Source organism: Clinocottus analis, unplaced genomic scaffold, assembly GCF_023055335.1.
Source record: "Clinocottus analis isolate CAN_PGR_092001 unplaced genomic scaffold, fCliAna1.0.p SCAF_7, whole genome shotgun sequence".
In the NCBI taxonomy this organism is placed as follows: Eukaryota; Metazoa; Chordata; class Actinopteri; order Perciformes; family Cottidae; genus Clinocottus; species Clinocottus analis.
In genome coordinates, this window is record NW_027176229.1 from 1,836,256 (window position 1) to 1,850,755 (window position 14,500).

Here is a 14,500-nt window from a genome sequence, read left to right on the forward strand (position 1 = left end):
AAGTCGACTAAGCCAAAGCCAGAGACTAGAGTAAATATTGTACAAGTAATTGATCGCTAACAAATGAATCGTAGCTGCTTGAGCGCCAGTGGTGCATCGAGGAAATGCAGTTATGAGTGAGGGCTTTTCTCTCTCGAATATTTCTTCCCCCTAGTAGTCCAAAAGTGCTTTATGCTCCTTAATTAAATGTAGGTATTGTTTTCCCATGGTGAAATAAACTGCTGTATTTTTAAGTTTATATATATACACACACACACACACATATATATATATATATGAATTTTTGGGAATTATTTAGATCGATTTACACTAGACATAACTAGTATTTGGCTGCCAGTTGTTTGACTTTAGATGTTCAGAAACCAGATTTCTTTCATTGTTTTTTTAAAGGTATTTGTTCCAAATTGGTTGCACAACATTTGATGGCGGTCTCATTGGCTACATATCGGTAACCAACCTTCGGAGGAAGTTGCGGTACTGTTCATGTCGCGTCTCGGCCGTCCTCCTCATGATGTTCTGGAACACCTCCCGGTCCAAAGCCCATGTCCTCACATTGTTCACCGCTGTAAAAACAACATCACGCCCATCAGAAAAACTGACCCCTCCAGGAAAAACTAGTTATTAACCTGCGCCCCCGGATTGGTTAATACTAAACAAGCCACAGCTGTTCTCAATAACACAGTGCTGAGGAAAGCTTGTCTGATGATTAATAACTTTAAAAAAAAAAAAGAAGTACATTTGCTTAGAGAGGGGAACTTTCTTGTCTTTTCACCACAAAGTACTAACATACTGTTTTATTATGTCAGAAGGACAAAACACTGTAATCTTTCCTGTGTCTCGGTCTGTGAGTCACGTTAAAGCTCCATAACCCCGAGACCGGCTGGTGTTGTTGGTGCAAAGAGGAAGTAGCTGTGAAGGTTTGACATGAACTAGTAGCAAAGAAAGAGTTCCTCTAATCCACTCTTCATGTAAAACCCACTCAGACAGACTTGTCAAACTGTCATGTTTTTTCCAGTTCACCCTAAATATTGAGGCCAACTCGGTAACCCCCTTACCCTTCGTCCCCCCCAAAGGCCACTAGTCAATTACCCGGTTACATATACAAACCCAGACAAAGAGCACTCACATACTACATGGTATGCACTTTACAAATGCCACAGAGGTGGAAAACCAATCAGAACGCAAAGCCGTGGATATAACGCCAAGCCTCTGTCAACACTCCCAATGCAAGAGCTGGTTTACTTGGGTGTCAAGACGCATATCTGATTCTCCAGCTCTCGCTATCTGGTGATTCCTCGGAGGAAGGTCAGATGAAGTGTCAGATTGCATTCAGGAGTAGAGGTATATATTATACGGGCATATAAGAGAGTATCATGTTAATATAAAGGAGCTGGGCAGGATGGGAAACACAATGTCATTGAGCACCATGGCTGGGAAGATTTAAAAAAAGGGAAGAGTACAGTTACAATGCTGCATATGGTAGCTATTATTATTATTATTATTATTATTATTATTATTATTATTATTATTATTACGTGACCTGGGTGTACAAATGCTGCTGTAGTGAAAACATGTCTTCACTGGTTGCCCCATGGCCGCAACAAAGTTTTGGAGTTCTTCTCTTCGGAAGATACTTCATTTTTATATGAAAATACCAGTTGTGTATAAAGTACTCAAAAGCCATACTTGAGTAAAAGTAAAGATACCTTAATAGTAAATGACTCAAGTAAAAGTGAAAGTTTCCTATTAGAATACTACTTGAGTAAAAGTCTGAAAGTATTTGATATTTTCTGCACTTAAATATCAAAAGTATTTTTCTGATATAAAATTTACTTAAATATTGAAAGTAAAAGTACAAGCACATGCTGTTAATCAAAAAGCTTAGGGTCAGAATTTTGAGAACTACAAAGTTTATTCTTTTAAGTGCTGTGGCCACCATCACCAAGGACCAGAATTGTGTTGATAAAATAATTGTGTTGGCTGTGATCCATCCAGGAGCAGCAATGTTCAACATAATATATTGTACTTATATATTTGCATCTACTATGAACTTATCATCATAATTCTCCAAAAAGCAATATGACACTAGGAAGGAGTTGTGACTGTGTTTATAAGTATGCTCATTCCGACCGGTACTGGTCTGTGGGTCCCTCAGTACCGGGCCGCACAGAAAGAATGAGTGGATAGAAAAAAATCAAGAAAAAAAAATCAAGGCCGGAAAGATGTTTTATTTTGAAAAATGACCGGAGACATCCGTCTGTGCGTAAGCTCAGACTGAACCTATTGACAGGTTACGTGTATACGTACCACAAAAATGAAACTCTGTTTCAACTCTGCCGGTGTTCTGGATTAAAACCAAGGCAAAAAAGCGTGAAAACCTTTCTTCCATTTCAACATCCTGTCTGTATGCAGGAGGTTATAAGTTAAGCAGTAGACTGGACAATAAGGTTTAAGTCACGGAGTGGACTGGACAGACCGAACACACGACGAGTGTCGTTATCTTCCCTCAACCCGAGATGGGACCCATCTCATGTCGCATTGAGGTTTAGGACCGCAGGACTAGAGGATGTAGAGGCAAATGCGTAATATTGTGATTCTCCAAACCTGCTTGGTGGAGTCAGTGTTCCACCACAGTCCCCGATGTCGGTCTCATGATTCATCTTTCTTCTAAAGATAGATTTGATTTTGAAGCGAGTAACGAAGTTTCAGGAGAAACATATCAGAGTAAAAGTATCAGTTTTCTTTGCAAAATGTAGTGAAGTAAAAGTAAAAAGTCAACAGAACTATAAATAGTAAAGTCGAGTACAGATATAAAAAAAACTACTTAAGTACAGTAATAAAATATTTCTACTTCGTTACTATACACCATTGGAAAATACACAATACAAAAAGATTTTTATTTTGACCGAGTCACAAGAAAGTCTCACGTCCGAAACTTTGAGTTTTGAGTAAACAAGACCAAATGTGCTCTTCACATAATGTAAAGCCATTTAACCAATAGAGTAATAATACAATGTGCATTTATTTTGAAAAAACAAAACAAGTATGATCAAAAGTATTGAAAAGGGAAAAGAATAGCCTGAATTGATTCACAGTACACTTATGAAATACTTCTTCATCTTTAAGCTTCAAGGAAAAGATCAAGTATTTTCCAGTCAAAAGACGAAGTGAAGTCACAAGTTCAAGTTGTACTAATTGGCGGATCAACGGCTTCATCGTGCAGTTTGAGAAAAGCAGGGGGGCAACGGCAAGTGCAGAAATGGAGAATCAAATATGTTGTACGTGAAAGAAAATCCGATTGGGGAGACTGGAGCTCTGAGGCCGTGTTGGCCATTACCTCGCACCGACGCGGTCCGCGTGCAGTTGTACAGGATGGCCAGTTCTCCAAACGTGGTCCACACCGTGATGGACGCCAGCAGTTTGTTTTGTTGAAACACATCCAGCTTCCCATCTGCAAATATGAAACAAGGACAATCAATAGTGTTTTTAAACCCACATTTAGGACACAGGAAGGCAGGCGCGTGCTGCAGGCAGGATCTGATGACATTTACATTGGATTCTTACTCCTTTCATGGTTTTGCCAGCTGGCATGTGTGACCAGAGCTGTCAAACCACCTTCAAACAAGGTGTACTTGTTACAGAGAAATATGTACAGACCTGTCTACATTTCCTGTGATTTTACCATTTTAAGAGACTATTTCCAAAATAAATTCTGAGATGTATCATAAATAATAATCATGTATTTATTGTTATTATTCATCTTGGGGCCATATTTGCAAAAATGCATGTCATTGGCTATTATTGGCTGTTTTTTCACGTACATTTGTGAAAAAAAAATACCCCTATCCTCCCTCCTTCCCGTCCTCCTTCCTGTCCCTTTCCTCCTGCCCTTCTTCCTGTCCTCCTCCTTCTTGTTCTCCTTCCTCTCTCCTGTACTCCTTTGTCCTGTCCTCCTTCATGTCCTCCTTCCTCCCTTTCTTCTTCATACCATCCTTATTGTCCGCACAAGGACATAATAGATATTTTTAGGCTGTTGGTCCGTCAGTAATCCTGAAATTAAATCACCTTCTCCATGAATTATGATTCAAATTAGAGACCTCATTAATGAGATTACAATCACTGGCTCCTGACGTACGAGCGTTTTTAGTGAACAATAAGTGTTTCTCCTAATACATCACAAAAAGCTGTACTCATTCAGTTCTGGAGCGAAAAACAAAACAAAAAAATCGTTGAAACATTTCTCTTGAAAAGGCATACTTTTGCAGTCATTTTATTAAAACAATGTGATTTATGACTTTTGAGGATACGTTTGATCATGTTTGAACATAATATCATCGTCAGTCTGCTGCGTTTCCTGCGCAAGGTGAGAAATCTCTTCAACACCAGACAGCAGAACAAATACGAGGACATTTGGTCTGTGAATGGATAATTCACCACCAACCACACGGGCAGAGAACCAGTTATTGTTCAGAGACCATGTGACTGCCTCAAACAGTTAGTGGAGCTGAAAGCTGCCTTGTCAACTCAAAAGCAACCAGCCAAACATTAAATGAAGTTGTTAAAGTAAATAAAGAAATAAGTAAATGGATAAGGAGGTTGATTAATAGGTGAAAAAAATGCATGTAAATATATCAAAAACAAGTTACTTGTACTTTATCAATGCCTAAACGAATACATTAGTGTCCAAAATGGACTTGTACAATCTAAGAGTTGATAAACCACAGGAATTCATACATCTGCCAAGTATACTTTTCACTGGCCAAAATCATTATATGTATTTTTCAAAGAATAACATTCGGCTATTTTTTAATTTTTGATTTGGCCTAAAAGTTGAAACGCTATAAATCTGCATAAAGCCATGAAAACCAATCAGAAGGCGTGCCATGTGCAGCGCTGCTGTTGCACTGTGATTTGATTGGCTTGTGGTCAGGGAGGCTATACGGTGGCCAGCGAGGGCAAAAGTTTGAGGAACATGCAAAGAATAAAATAATCATGAATCCATCTGTCGGCACGGCAGGCAACTCACGTTTTCCTTCCAGATTCAAATTTCTTTTTGACCCTCTTACTTTGCAGTCAGCACTATTTCTACTCAATAATTGGTCACTTAGATTGTATCGGGAAGGATATGCGGAGGAAAATTAAATCCCCAGGTTGATTCACCATTTTCTCTCTTTTCTTTGATGTATAATCGCACTTGCCCGAGTGCGATTAAATTTGTTTGCGTGAAAAGGAAAGAGCAACGTCATGATTCACCACCAAACTGCAATACTATAAAGAAAAAAAAAGTGACATTCTCCACGAGGAGAAGACTTCACCCACTAATTATCCCTCATAAGTGATGACATCACCTGTAGAGGTTTACTTCATTGCCACTTCGTTGCCACTGCTTCCTATTGGCCGCTTATATGTCGTGTGACATTTGTAATCATGATGTGTGTCTCGGCCACTGAAGGAAGTAGACAGAAAGAGTTGAATCTTCTAGAGGAAGATGAGGAAGAGGAAGAGGAAAAGGAGGAAGAAGAAGAAGAAGAAGAAGAAGAAGAAGAAGAAGAAGAAGAAGAAGAAGAAGAAGAAGAAGAAGAAGAAACAGGAGTGGTCGTACCTGCCAGGACAAACAGGTGTTGCCCGGGCTCTCCCTGCTTGATGACGTACTCATCCTGCTGGTAGGTGCGCTCGTACATGCACTCCACCATGTCTTTGATCTGCTGCAGCTCCAGCCTCTTCAGGTACTGGTTCTTGTTCAGGGCGTCGGCCAGCAGCTTCTTCACGCTGTCAGAGGGGCGGAGTTAACAGGTGAGCAACACTTTAGATTTAGGTTTTGTGAGGAAGAAATAAATAAAGTTCTTAAGATTTGGCACCGCAGGTGGAGATGGATGTAACTAAATACATTTGATCCCATACTTTAAGTTTTTACATCAAATTTAAGTACTGGGGCTTTTCATTTTTCATTCAATATGAGACTGAATACTAATATTAACTTGCTCTCTTTCTTTACTTCTCGAGCCAAAACAATTAGCTTATTAGTTTAATGACATAAAGATGAATTGACAATTATTTTTTTGCAGCTCTTTTTTTTACTTGTTAATATTTTCCGGTTCTCTCAGCATCCCATCACTAGAGTTGGATATTTCAACGTGTACTTGTTTTTGTAACACTTTAGATCCCGTGATCAATTTATTTACCTTTGACCTCTTGCTCGTACATCTGCTGCTCAGAGGATTGTGGGTCAGAATAGAGACGCCTGCTTAGAATGTGACCGAATGTCATAGATCATCCTGGTATTCTAAATACTAAATAGTATTGTAGTTTCATTCTTTATTCTTTGGTTCTGTCTTTCCTGCTTCCTCTTTACGTCTTTCTTTTTACTTCCTTCTTTTACCCTGTTTCTTTTGTCTTTCTTTCTTTTTGTATATATTTTCTTTACAACTTTGCTTCCTCATTTAATCTAACCTTCCCTCTTTTCTTTGCTTATTTCCTTTCCTCGTGGATTCTTTCCATCTTAATTTTCCTCAAGCCATTTTTTGTCCTTTTTTACTCATCTAAAAACCATACAAATTCCCAAATCTATTTTTCACATAGCAACCAAACAGCATTTTGTACTTTTGATACTTGAGTATGTTTTACAGTACTTATTCGTTTATGGAGGTTAAAACCGGACATGTACTGAATTATGTTTCCACTGTAGTTGTGATACTGGTTCCTTAAGTAAAAAATACTTTGAAGTACTTCTTCTCCCGCTGACTCCGGCTGTGTCCTGAGCCACCAGGATGCCCACACTCTCCTTACTCACCACGTCTTTTAGTCTGCGTGATAAATATTTTGTCTCCTGTGAAACAATGACTATTTGCAGCCTTTGGGCTCCCTTCGGACATTGAATTAAGTAAAAAGAAATCTAAAATCATTATCATGAGCTGTCAAAGTTCATCGTTGTGCATTTGAACAGCTGCGGCGAAGAACCTTTTTGTAAACCCAAAAAGGTTAAGAGCCACAGTTGAACGCGAACTGTCGATTATGTGACCCGGTCGTATGCTCGGGGAGGTGAGTGGTGCAGGAGGTGGGTGGTCTGTTTATCCACCTTATCGTGTGTAATACATGATCACTTTGGGCTTCATAAAGCTAGAGCTGATGACATCCAGTCCTGTTTTCTTTTTTCATTTAAATTTTTCCACCCACATCCTCTCCTCCCACCTCGCTGTGTCATTACCCAGCCAGTGTCTGCAGCACGTTGCATTGTCATTCACAGAAGACACTTTTTTTCTGGTTTTTCAAAGGGCTGGTTTTGCATGAGGGCAACAGACTGCCTCATTTACATCGATCTTGGTTATATAATGTATGCTGGGCTTATTAGCGACGCATGCTTTAAACATGAGGATCCGCTGGAAAGATGCATGCTCTTATTTATTCCCTGAAGGGCGCTGTATTCCCGTTAGTTCGATATGAGGAACACTGTGACCAAAGGCAATTTAGCATTCATGTTTTAAAGCTGTCAAAACTCTCTTGTGAAACAACCTTTTTTTAGTTGTTTGTTGTGTGGGAGGGTTTGCTTAAATACGGGGTCGAGCTGTGTCTGTATGCACGCAACCTCTGGTTCTGCCAAGTGATGCCAATGTGGAAATGTTTTAAAACCTGCATTCTCTCTAGTGACGACTCCTGGTTGTATAGAAGTATACGCTTCATGTGTTAAAGCTGCATTCTCTCTCCTGACCACCAAGGGGCGACTCCTCAGGTTGTATAGAAGTATACGCTCCATGTCTTAAAGCTTCATTCACTCCTGACCACCAAGGGGCGACTCTTCTGGATGTATAGAAGTATACGCTCCATGTATTCAAGCTTCATTCTCTACTGACCACAGGGAGCGACTCCTCAGGTTGTATAGAAGTATACGCTCCATGTATTCAAGCTTCATTCTCTACTGACCACAGGGAGCGACTCCTCAGGTTCTATACGCTCCATGTCTTAAAGCTGCGTTCTCTCTACTGAGCACCACGGGGCTACAAGATGATTGACAGATCTCTCTACATCCCTCCTCCTCAGTCCAGATATGGTAATTTCTTTCCATTTGTTGCAAAAATAAAAAATAGAAATTAGCGAACTTAAGGCTTCAAAGCCGCCGTCCACAAATGGTGGTGTTACATTCAACCGTTTTACAACACATTTAAGATTCAGATTCTATGTTTGTTTTTTTGGCCACGACCGGTAAAACCTTGGAACTGTTGGTTGCCTGGCAACTGCTCAGCCAATAATTAGACGAATATGACAAGTACCAGGTACAGAATATCTCACAATGTACTGTCCAATTTACAGATTTTGTCTGTTTTCTAAGTTTTAAACTTGACTCTTCTTTAGCCTGCCATGAGTCATCCCCCCAAATGTTTCCAGCCTCGTCAGAGTCATGTCTGCACTTCTTTATGATTTCTTAGGTATGAAATGCATCAATTAGTCATTTTAACTAAAAACATCACACGCACTTGATGCACAAAACAACCGTAGCCGACAGACATTTATGTTTTATAAAAACAATATTTACTGTTAACAGAAAAAAAGATTTCCAAGAAAAATCCAATGAATGAAGGCCAGATTGTCGTTAATGTTTGAAGAGTATTGGTGCGCCGTAGGAGAGCTGGATGGTGTTTTTACATTTTATTTTAGAGAAGGGCAGGACCTTGAAGTTCTCTGCTGAAGGTCTGATGAACAGTATTACAGGCAGGAGATTTAAACAATTCTGTTTCGTCCAAATTCCTGCTTCTTCAGTTTTGTTGACATTATTGAGCTTTGTTATTTGTCGAAATGATCCTTCAAGTAATCTTTTTGAGGCTTGAAGCATTACCGTCCCCACAAGGCAGCATTTTGAGATCAACTTACTTCCTTAATTTGATCTACTTCTTGTTGAGGCGGAACTTACTGTAACTCAGACATATAAATCAATAAGATAACAGCTTGGAGAAAGGTAATTGTTTTTTACATGGGACGGGTGGAGCTACTGTTTTATTCGAAATGTTGATTTATGCCTGTTTTTTTTTGTTTTTTTTTACTGTTTTAGGTTAGAAATGATGGAAGAAATAGTATTGTGTGCATTAGTAAAACAGCACTTTTGGAAATTTTTTACTAGCTAAAGATTTTTCTTTTTGTTTCATGCAGGCTGCAACTTCCCTTTCTGCCGAGTGACGAAGATGCGCGAGTGTCTTCAAACCTGCATTCTCTCTCCTGATCACCAGGTGGCGACTCCTCTGGTTGTATAAAAGTATATATACTTGTCTATATCGTCTACATACTTTAATTTTGTTTTATAGATTAACTCTGTACATAAAGTTGACCATATAAAAAAACATTGAACTAAATATTTTATTTTAACAACAAATTTCGCACTAAAATCGTATCTTCTTGATCACCTTCCATCTACCACCTAGTCCTGCTGCTTCCACTTCTAACACTCCTCCAGCAGGCTGGACTGAGCCCGAGAGGGGCATTATTATCCGTTATCACCCTCCTGAACTCGAACATCTCACCTCGCATCCTTGGACACCCGGGCCTTCTCAAAGGAGAACTTGGGCAGGCCGCTGGAGTCGTAGGTCCTGGACGTGGGTTCGGCCGACACCCCGGATTTGGCCCCTTTTCTCCGGTTGAGGCTTTCCTTTACTCGAACGCTGAGGTTTGGGCTTTTCCTGGCTCTGATGGATGGGGCCCTCGAGGTCGCCGGGTGCCCACTCTGGCTCTTCATCACGTTCTGCAGCTTGTTGAGCTGGACGCACTTCTCCTGCAGCTCCTCGCTCAGCTCAGCCAGAGATCTGGTCTGCTTGGCCAGCTGCTCCTGGAGGGCTTTGACCTGCTGCTCTTTGGCACAAAGCTCCTCGTCCCTCCGCTTGCCCTCCCGCTCCAGCTCGTCCACCCGGGCCCTCAGGGTCTCCAGGGACACATTTTTTAACCCGGGATCTTTGTGGGCTCGGCTGTTTGAATCAGCCGCAGCCGCGGAGCCGTCTGTGTGTTTGTAACGCTTCGACTTCATCGAACCGTTCCCCATCTTGTCACCTGAGGAGGAGGAGAAAGAGATTCCAAGTCAACGCTTGCCTCAAACTGCATCAAAGAGACGTGGACAGTGATGTTTGACGTGAAGAGGTCTGTTTTGAGGAAGCTGGGCAAACAAAAGAGCTGACACTGTGAGGAGGGGGAGAAAACCGGAGAAAGAGCAAATCAGTATATAACGGTCAATAAGTGTGTCTTCACCATTTATTATTCAGGAGGCAGGAAGTATTGCATTACATCGACAGTCACTCCCCATCTGCTCACACACTCTATACACACAAACACACACACACACACACACACACACTATGGTCAGGAGGCTGCAATCAATCGGAAGGACAACTTTCACTCCATCGTTGGGTTTAAAGTGATCTTTAGAGCGTGTTTCTGGTCACATATTAAGAGCGTATCTGAATGTTTGAGAAGAATGCTGTGTTTGTCGTGTGGGACCGCTGCCCACACACACACAGTAGACTTCATTCATGACATTCCTGCTGCGATACACTGATGTACCCAAAGACTATGCTGACAAATATACATTATACTGGCATCATTTTAGAAGGAGAATGCAGAATTAACTTTTTTTTTTCCTTCAACTTTCTAACAGGTACATATAAATTTAAATAAAATCAAAATGTCCCATCATAATACTATTCCCCATTATAACCACGGCATTTGGACATTGCACATTTTAAAACTAATTCGGTTAAGTTTAGGAAACAAAGCCTCTCCGGACGGGTTCGTGCACCTGCAACTTCCGCTGCCTCGTCATTCTTCTCCTGAGAGATGAATGCGTGCGTGTTTCAGGTCGGAGGAGATCTCACCTGGTTTCACAGCTCAGCCTTCAAACGGGACGACGAAGAGGAAGAGGTGTGTCCGCACATTTGAGCATCAGTAAAGAGAGACGGTCCATCTGCTGAAATACTGGTCGCATCCTCTCTTCCTCCCTCTCTCTGCTTCTCTTTCTCTCTCTCTCTCTCTCTCTCTCTCTCTCTCTCTCTCTCTCTCTCTCTCTCTCTCTCTCGCTCTCTCTCTCTTCCTCTCTCTGCGTCTCTCTCTCTCGCTCTCTCGCACGCGCGCGCTCACTCTCTTTCCCCGTATTCGCTGTGCGCGTTCTCGCGCGCGCGGTAACCGGTGATTGCGCAGGTCAGGGGAGCCCCCCACCCTTCTTCCACCCACCTCGCCCCTCCCCTTTGTAATTGAGAAGTATGTATGTTTATGTAACATAAGAACGTTGCATTCATTATATAATAATAATAATAATAATAATAATAATAATAATAATAATAAGACTGAATACATAAAGGCAACTTGACAACTTCAAATAAATTATGTTTAATTAACCAGGAAAACCTCCATTATGAGACACATAGTCTAGAAGGTGAATCTGGCCAAGGCAGTAACAACAACAATCGTATAGACAATCAACATGAGACATAAATACAGAGAGAGACAGAATTTGCATATATAATGACGACCAATCCCATTATTAGTATTATTTGATCATCTATTACAATAAAAAGAGAAAGAAGAGTCAGAATGGCCTATTAGTTTGTCATCTTATGAATAGATGAAAAAAGTCAATATCTTGCACCAGAGAGATTCCTTTTGAAGTAAGAACCAGAGACAACATCAAAAATATAACTTTAAACAGTGACACATTCAGCAACACTGGAGTTGTGTTTCTGGCCCCTGAAGCCAAGAAATCCTATATTCACACTCCTTTTTAGCTAATAACTCATCTTTTTTATTACATGTAGTCTTTGCTCATGTATTAATTTAAAAGTATCAGATATGTAAGAACAGTGTACTTTAAATGTTATCATCTCGGCTTGTTTCTATTCCATTTTATGGACGAGCTGAAGTCTAGACCCCGACCAAAAGTGATTCATTGGTTTTCCCAGTGTGTTTTCTGTCTGAGCCGCTGGCCTGCAGCAGGGTTTGTATCGACGGACACAGAACAATAATGGCAGGTGGCCAAAGTTGACTCATCTGCAGCACTTCAAACACAACAAAGTAAAAAAAACAAAAAAGATATCCAGGTCACCAAACCGAACCTGAAAGCAGATCCGAAAGACTCGTAGCAAATGATCCGAAGCCTCTGCTGCGGTGCCTTGCTTCGAGGTCCCGCTGGCAGAGCGTTTTAAACAAAAAGTCTGACTTAAAAACAGCCGGGCGTTTGCGTGCATGTTTCCATTAATTTCCCTCTTTTTTTTGTTTAGCAAAATCACAAATTATCCTCTGAGGGCTTTACACTCTTGTACACAAACGTCCCGGTCCCAGGACCTCACATCAGATTCGGAAAAACTCCCCTTGTGACCAGAATGAAATAACGTAACAGAGTTACTCATATAATGAGTATAGGCATTGGACCACGATCCAGCTAACCACGATCCATGTCAGCAGAAGGAAATAGAGAGGACGGGTGTTGCATTTGGATGTATATTAAGTGACATTTTCATATTAGCTTTTTTATGTAATTAGCGACTGTGTTTTCTGAATGTAAAAAATAAAACACAACATGATAATCAATGGAACGAATTATCCTGCAGTATTGTATTCAAAATAAAGTAAGTATAATATGCTGGTGTTTAAAGTGAAATGCACTGTTCAGATAACACATTGGTCCAATATCTGTAAAGTAACTTGTAGTGTTAAAATAAAATATATGAAGCTGCAGCGCAGCAGCATGAAATAAATCACATTTACAAAATTAGTAATTTTCCTCCAGGGTTTAATTTAACCCAAACTGTGATCCTGAACTTCCCCTCACCATGTAGGCTTAAAGACAAACATGCCCCTGAAGCAGAAAATGACAACAAATCATGTGACGAGAAAAAAAGGATCAAATATGTCCTCATTGGACTTATTACAATAACGATGTCACAAATACTGATGTCCAAAGATGTGCTGTGCTACAACCAGACAGTTAAATTTATAGAGTTTATCATAAATATAGATGTCCACTTCAGTAATAATGTTGAATGCCAAAGGGGAGACCCTGATATTTCTTTATTTTGTTCTATTTCTGACTGCAAGATGCCACATAATCAGAGGAAAAGACTCATGCAGGTGTTGCTTTGAGCACATGTGGCTACAAAAGCTAGCAGAATGCTAAGATGGAATAGTTCAGCAGCCAAGCCGGCTGCAATGACTTAATTTGGCCACTTGGTAGAGCCAAATAGGTTCACAGTATAGTGCTTCTGCAGACAATTCCTCTCACTGATGTCATGAAATATTCATCATCAGTTTTTTTTGTTGTTGTTTTGGCTTACCGATCAATTTATAATGTTGCCTCTTTACATATTTCTTGAAGAAAGTTCTGTGAAAGATTGTTAAAGCGAAACTTCAAAGCTTCTGATGTTTACGTACCTTCTATAATAAGTCTGCTCCACTTCCTGGGTTTGTTTTACAGATCTCCGATGAACACTCAACAATGTCTACAAGACAATTTGCACTCAATTATAGGTTATGGTTTTATCTATCTATCTGTCTGTCTGTGTGTGTGTATATATATATATATATATATATATATATATATATATATATATATATATATATATATATATATATATATATATATATATATATGTATATATATATATATATATATATACATATATATATATATGTATATATATATATATATATATACATATATATATATATATACATGTATATATATATATATGTATATATATATATATATGTATATATATATATATGTATATATATATATATATATATATATATATATATATATATATATATATATATATATATATATGTGTGTGTGTGTGTGTGTAGGTCGTGACCGAAAGAACGAGGTCGCGGATACAAGCGGCCGAAATGAGCTTCCTCCGTAGGGTGGCCGGGCTCAGCCTTAGAGATAGGGTGAGGAGCTCGGACATCAGGAGGGAGCTTGGAGTCGAGCCGCTGCTCCTTTGTATCGAAAGAAGTCAGCTGAGGTGATTCGGGCATCTAATCCGGATGCCTCCTGGACGCCTTCCATTAGAGGTTTTCCAGGCACGTCCAACTGGGAAGAGGCCCCGGGGAAGACCCAGGACACGCTGGAGGGATTATATCTCCCGGCTGGCCTGGGAACGTCTCGGGGTCCCCCAGAACGAGCTGGAAAATGTTGCGGGTGAGAGGGAAGCCTGGGTCGGGCTGCTGGGTGTGCTGCCACCGCGACCCGACCCCGGATAAGCGGCGGAAAATGGATGGATGGATGTATATATATATATATATATATATATATATATATATATATATATATATATATATATATATATATATACATATATATATATGTATATGTGTATATATATATATGTATATATATATATGTATATATGTATATATATATATGTATATGTATATATATACATATATGTATATATATATATATATATATATATATATATATATATATATATATATATATAGTATTTTATTCAAAAAGATATAAACAGTCACTTCA

At 39.7% G+C, this 14,500-nt stretch overlaps 1 protein-coding gene across 1 annotated transcript in view; it reads right to left on the minus strand.

Annotated features, from left to right (window-relative positions):
* prkg2 (protein kinase cGMP-dependent 2) overlaps positions 1-10,958 on the minus strand; it is a 29,504-nt gene extending 18,546 nt beyond the window's left edge. Inside the window, exons 1-5 of the mRNA XM_068604910.1 lie at positions 10,845-10,958; positions 9,507-10,026; positions 5,603-5,769; positions 3,338-3,451; positions 458-563 (exon numbers count right to left, since the gene is read on the minus strand). Of these exons, the coding sequence (XP_068461011.1) occupies positions 458-563; positions 3,338-3,451; positions 5,603-5,769; positions 9,507-10,018 (899 nt within the window). The 5' untranslated portion in view covers positions 10,019-10,026; positions 10,845-10,958. The remainder of the gene's footprint in view (positions 1-457; positions 564-3,337; positions 3,452-5,602; positions 5,770-9,506; positions 10,027-10,844) is intronic.
* Between the last annotated feature and the right edge of the window lie 3,542 nt (positions 10,959-14,500).